The sequence below is a fragment of the Lactuca virosa genome, chromosome 4, assembly GCF_052849685.1.
Source record: "Lactuca virosa cultivar CGN04683 chromosome 4, Lactuca_virosa_CGN04683_v6, whole genome shotgun sequence".
NCBI lineage: Eukaryota > Viridiplantae > Streptophyta > Magnoliopsida > Asterales > Asteraceae > Lactuca > Lactuca virosa.
The window spans coordinates 2151681-2157723 of NC_136429.1; the positions used below are offsets into that span (position 1 = coordinate 2151681).

General features: G+C 39.1%; 2 protein-coding genes across 2 annotated transcripts; both read left to right on the forward strand.

Annotated features, from left to right (window-relative positions):
• Positions 1–2523: 2523 nt before the first annotated feature.
• Positions 2524–3028, forward strand: LOC145168447 (uncharacterized). Its single transcript, XM_079087253.1, has 2 exons — positions 2524–2848; positions 2901–3028. The coding sequence occupies exons 1-2, from the start codon at positions 2524–2526 to the stop codon at positions 3026–3028; spliced, it is 453 nt and encodes a 150-aa protein (XP_078943379.1).
• A 548-nt stretch (positions 3029–3576) lies between these two features.
• LOC145168452 (uncharacterized) lies at positions 3577–5604 on the forward strand. The gene is made up of 3 exons (XM_079087258.1): positions 3577–3708; positions 3867–4061; positions 5512–5604. Exons 1-3 carry the CDS (start codon positions 3577–3579, stop codon positions 5602–5604), a joined length of 420 nt encoding a protein of 139 aa, XP_078943384.1.
• The last annotated feature ends 439 nt before the right edge of the window (positions 5605–6043 follow it).

The following is a 6043-nucleotide window of genomic DNA, read 5'->3' on the forward strand; positions in this document are numbered from 1 at the left end:
CATTATGGAAGATTGCATAGCCCTCAAGAAGGAGATCAATTACCTACTCAGTAAGGGATATCTCAAAGAGATCCATGGAAGAAGAAAAGAAAGATCCAAAGAAAATAATCAGGATCCTCATACGATCCTACATAAACCAGGATCCCCCTCCTGCAGACGCCAAGGTAAGCAATGTTATCTCGGGAGGATCTAACATTTGTGGTACCTCTTATTCTACATCAAAAAGGCATGCCGAGGTGTTGAAAACGGAGAAAGAAGAAAAGCCTCAGAAGAATACATCGATCATAAACGAGAAACATATCACCTTTGATGAAACAGATAGAGTAGACATCCAGGATCCCCACCACGATGCACTGGTGATCACTTTTTACATCGCCAACCATTTTGTCAGAAGAATCCATGTCAACGGAGGATCCCCAGTCAACAATATACTCTAGGATGCTTTCAAAAGGATGAACATCCCACAGTCCGACATAGTCAAAAGATCCTCAGTTCTAATAGGATTTAGTGGCGAAACAAAGCATACGGTCGGCGAAACAAAGTTGCCTATCTACATAGAGGGGGTAAACTTTATGCAACGGTTTTGCGTGATTGACACATTATCCTCCTACAATGTGATATTAGGAAGATTGTGGATCCATGACATGAAGGCGGTCCCATCTACATACCAAAAATATGTAAAGATGCCCACCCCCATAGGGGATAGTGAAGATCGCAGGTGATCAACAAGAATCCAAGGAGTGCTACAAGACCTTGATGAAGACTTCCACAATCCCACGACAGGAATAGAAATTAAAGCAAAGGGCACGAGATGTACTAGAATCCGGAGGACAAGATACAAAAGAAGTGCCCCTTGAATTTAAAGATCCCAATATGAAAGTACTCATAGGATCCTCATTGTCGGAAAACATAGAAGAAGATATAATAAAGTTCCTGAAAGAAAGAAGGAAAACTTTCGCATGGAAACATGAAGACATGACATGAAGAGACAAAAATATTATAACTCACAAACTTAACATTGATCCTTCTTTCAGGCCCATACATCAACAAAGAAGGAAGTTTGCACCTGAGAGGAATCAGATTATCCAAGAAGAAGTATAAAAACTCCTTAAAACAGGGATGATCAAGGAGGTCAAGTTCCCACGGTGGCTAGCCAACGTGTTCGTCGTAAAAAAGAAGAATGGTAATTGGAGAGTATGTGTGGACTATACGGATCTTACCAAGGCTTGTCCTAAGGATCCTTACCCCTTACCACATATAGATTCCATGATAGATTCTACGGCTAACCATGAATTATTAATATTCATGGGTGCATCAGCAGGGTTCCAACAAATTCAAATGGAACCATCTGACCAAGAGGATACCGCACTAATAACCCCAACATGTATATGTTGCTATACTGTTATGCCCTTTGGTCTTAAAAATGCAGGTGCAACATACCAAAGGCTAGTTAACCGGATGTTCAAGGACAAACAGGGGGCACCATGGAAGTCTTCATCGACGACATGGTGATCAAGTCAAAGAAAGCTGAAGATCACCTCTAGGATCTGGAAGAAGCTTTCAACATACTAGACCAATACAAAATGAAGCTGAATCCTTCCAAATGTCGTTTTAGAATGAGGTCAGGCAAATTCCTTGGATACATGGTGACTAAAATAGGAATATAAGCGAGTCCGGAGCAAATAAAGACCATTATTGATTTAAAATCCCCATCCTCGACAAAGGATATTAAAAGACTAACAGGAAGAGTAGAAGCCCTAAACAGGTTCTTCTCAAGATCCTCAGATATGTGTAAACCTTTCTATGACATCTTGAAGACGAACAAAAGGTTTTAGTGGACCAAAGAGCACGAAGATGCTTTTCAGTAACTTAAAAATTATTTAAGTTCAGCACCCTTGCTGGTGAAACCACTATATGGGGAACCACTCCTCCTATACCTTTTAGTATCCTCTAATGTTGTAAGTGTTGTTTTAGCCAAGGATCTTAACGGGGACCAACATCCCATTTACTATGTAAGTAAAAGTCTCTTGGATCCTGAGACCAAGTACTCCCATCGTGAAAAACTAATACTTTCATTAGTAACTACTTCCACAAAGGTTAAGACACTATTTTGAAACACATATTATACATGTAAGAACTAATTACCCCATTAACTATGTTATGCAAAAACCAGAGATGTCATGTAGGATAGAAAAGTTGTCTGTGAAGCTAAGCACATATGACATCAAATATGAATCGAGATCAGCAATAAAATCACAAACACTATCAGACTTTATGGCTGATTTCAGTGATGGTCAACAACCTGAAACAGAATTCGAAAACAAGGAACTCCAAAAAGTAGAAAGCATGGGAAGATGGATACTCTTCAATGATGGATCTTTTAACTTTAGAGGAACATGCCTAGGGATCATACTAAAATCGCCATAGGGGGATATCATACCCTAGGCAATCAATTGTGAATTCGGTGCATTGATCATGGGATTATAGTTGGCTAAGGACATCATACCCTAGATGTTAGGTAGGATGGCAAAGTGGTCTGTGAAGCTAAGAACATTTGACATCAAATATGAACCGATATCAACAATAAAATCACAAGCACTAGCAGACTTTATGGATGATTTCAGTGAAGATCTACAACCTGAAGGAGAATTGGAAAGCAAGGAACTCCAAAAAGAAGAAATCATGGGAAGATGGATACTCTTCACTGATGGCTCTTCCAACTTTAGAGGAACAAGCCTACGGATCATACTAAAATCGCTACATGGGGACATCATACCCGAGGTAGTCAGGTGTGAATTCGATGCATTGATCGTGGGATTACAGTTTGCCACAGATCAAGGATCTTCAGGTATTCGTTGACTCCTTATTATTAACTAATCATTTTAATGGATCCTATGCAGTAAAAGGAGAAAGACTAGCACTATACCTCCAGATTCTCAAAAAATTGGCCATCGAATTCAAAGCTTTTAGCCTAAGCCAAGTTCCCAGAGAAGAAAACGTCGAGGCATACGCACTGGCCAGCATATGATCTTCCCTCAGGATTCTGCCAGAAGTCAGGATCCCTATAACCCATATATTGATCCTAGCGATAGAAAATCTCTCCAACAAACAAGTTAATCCCAATGACCATGAAAAATAACTAATGTAGCAATAATCAAAGATCCTGACCCTCGATCACTTCCTCAAGATCCTAATCGTCAAGATCCCAACATTCAGGATCCTCCGTAAAGTTCGAAATCCTAGATCCAGCCCATTGTGGAGTATCTCCAGAATGGCATGATTCCAATAAAATATGAAAGTGATAGAGTGTTCCGGATAAGGTTCTCGTGCTTCATGATGATCTAAGGGAGGCTATACAGGAAATCCACGGCTGATTCATACTTGATGCTTGGAAAGTCATGAAACTACCAAAGTACTAAAGACCATACACGAAGGAGATTGTGGTGATCATGATGGGGGCCGATCCTTATGCCCCAAAGTGTTAAGTATGGGGTACTACTAGCTTGTCAAAGGCATAGCAACATCTATCATCAACCTGCAAAACCGCTACATCCTATCATTTACCCTTGGCCATTCATGAAATGGGGAATAGATATAGTTGGCAAATTACCAAAAGCTCGTATTGGAAAGGTTTTCATGCTAGTAATGACTGACTATTTCTCAAAATGGATAGAGGCTGAAGCCTTTGTTCAGATACGAGACAAGGAGGTAGTCTCATTTATCAAACGCAATATCCTGACCATGTTCAGGATCCCTGCTGAGATCATATGCGACAATAGATCCCAATTCATAAGCAAAAGGACTAAAGACTTTTGCACGAGTTGGGGAATTAAAATTATAATGTCAATCCTCAAGCTAATGGTCAGGCTGAATCCAACAACAAGATTATAGTCAACAATTTGAAGAAAAGATTAGATGAAAAGAAAGGAAGATGGGAAGAGGAACTCCCTTTTGTCCTATGGGAGGATAGGACCACTTCAAAAATAGCCACTGGCCAAACTCCATATTTTTTAGTGTTTGGAACAGAAATCGTGATCCCCACTATAGTAGTGATCCTAACGGTAAGATACCAACTATAGGATCAAGATAACAACGATAGGATCATAGCCTAGGATGTTGACACTATCGATGAACTCATGGATCTTGCTAGGATCCGTATTGCTACTCATTAACAAAGGATCACTAAAGCATACAATAAGAACATCAAAGTAAGAAGATTCCAAATAGGTGACTTTGTCCTTAGGAAGACATTCCAAAATACCAATAATCCCAATGCAGGAAAATTGGCAGCTAAATGGGAAGGACCATATATCATTGATTCAAAAGCAGGAAATGGGCATATTGGCTAGCTACCCTTGAAGGAAACGTCTTGCCAAGATCCTAGAATGCCATACATCTAAAAGCATACTTCATATAAGTAGTATTAATCATTTTTCAACAAACTCAAGGTACACACTCCCTACCCGTTATTTTTATCTAATTCTTTCATTTAAATTTTTCAAAAACCATTACTGACTTAAGCATCGGAGGGGTGTTAGACAAGGTAACACACACCCTAAGCTAATGTTTGCAACGTGCAGGAATCTAAGGATGCTAATAACTACAAACATAAACTGATCATCTGTCCTACGGTTAAGGGTACTTAATCTCCTCTAAGGTCTAAAGAGTTTATGACCTCTTTCACACGAGATAAGGTTTCTACACCTCGCTTGCACGCATGATATCTTACTATGGGATGTGAATAAGGGGATCATTTCACGCTCTAGTGACTTGGCAACCCTCTTATTTATGAACATATGTTAAGATCCTAAAGTAAAAATCTAAGATTTATAACATTATCATGTTGTCCTAAGTTGGGATCCTCCCCAGTAAAATTCTAAGGTTTACAATATTATCATGTTGTCTTACGAGTTGGGATTTTCCCCAGTTATTATGGGATTTTCCCGAGTTATTATTAAAAGTGGGATTTTCCTCAGTTATTATGGGAATTTCCCCATTTATTATTCGAAGTAGGATTTTCCCGAGTTATTATGGGATTTTCCCTAGTTATTATTTGAAGTGGGATTTTCCCCAGTTATAGTGGTATTTCCCTAGTGGTTATTTAAAGTGGGATCTTCCCCAGTAGGGATATTCCCCGGTTGTTTGCTAAGCAATATTTCTCTCAATTGAAAATCAAAGTAAGCATCTTCAAAGATCTATTAATATGGATCCTTCTTTACGCAAACTCTAAAGATCATATGGGATCATAACTCCAGACTTTTCCTAAATCAGAAGATCGTGAAACCTAAATATCGCCAGGTTCTATCTATTTTTAAAGCTATTTTTCCTACGTAATGATGAAGGGTTTATTTTCCTGAAGATCTTAACTCATTTAAGATCCCAAATCAATAACTAATTATATCAGGTTATTCGGGTCTTAAGAGTTCTTGTTAAACCTGAACTCTTTGGGATCCTAATTGCATAAGGATCCTAATTGCTCTAAAATCTTTGACAAATATTTAACTATTGCAGATTGTTAGGGATCCTAACCATCTGAACATCCTCATAAATCCTACTACTACAATCATATCAAGCACATCAACCACACAAGCAAAGAGGATATAAACATCAACAACCAAAGTTCATAGAATAAAAAGGGATTGCCTACCAACCCCCAAAAGAGTGAAATATTTTCTACAAACCAGAATATTTAAAATTGTTTTTAAAAAATCAAACCTACACTTTGGTTTGATCATCCCCAAATGGGGGCATCTCTGTCTCTCCCTCTTCTCCCTTCTTCTTCTCTACAGGACCCTGACCAACATCAACTGGCTTGCCAGTCAACTTAGCCAGGGCTTCACGCCACCCGACTACATTACAAAATCTTGCATTCTCCACATCTTCTGCCAGCTTGAGCTTAGCCTCCCAGATAGCCACGACATCACTAGCCTTCACATCATCAATCACATCATCCATCTCATCCACGTGCTCCTCCTCTTTCTCAACTTTCTCCTTGCTCAACAACTCTACCCTCTTCAAGATATCCTCATTAGTTTCCCTCCAC

Bases quoted from the DNA above. Each gene is read 5' to 3' on its own strand.
- LOC145168447 (XM_079087253.1), top strand. From the start codon at position 2,524: ATGGCAAAGTGGTCTGTGAAGCTAAGAACATTTGACATCAAATATGAA. The intron at 2,849-2,900 runs GTATTCGTTGAC...GATCCTATGCAG, and splicing joins CACAGATCAAGGATCTTCAG to TAAAAGGAGAAAGACTAGCA.
- LOC145168452 (XM_079087258.1), top strand. From the start codon at position 3,577: ATGAAATGGGGAATAGATATAGTTGGCAAATTACCAAAAGCTCGTATT. The intron at 3,709-3,866 runs GTAGTCTCATTT...GCTAATGGTCAG, and splicing joins TTCAGATACGAGACAAGGAG to GCTGAATCCAACAACAAGAT. The intron at 4,062-5,511 runs GTAAGATACCAA...TAACTATTGCAG, and splicing joins CTATAGTAGTGATCCTAACG to ATTGTTAGGGATCCTAACCA.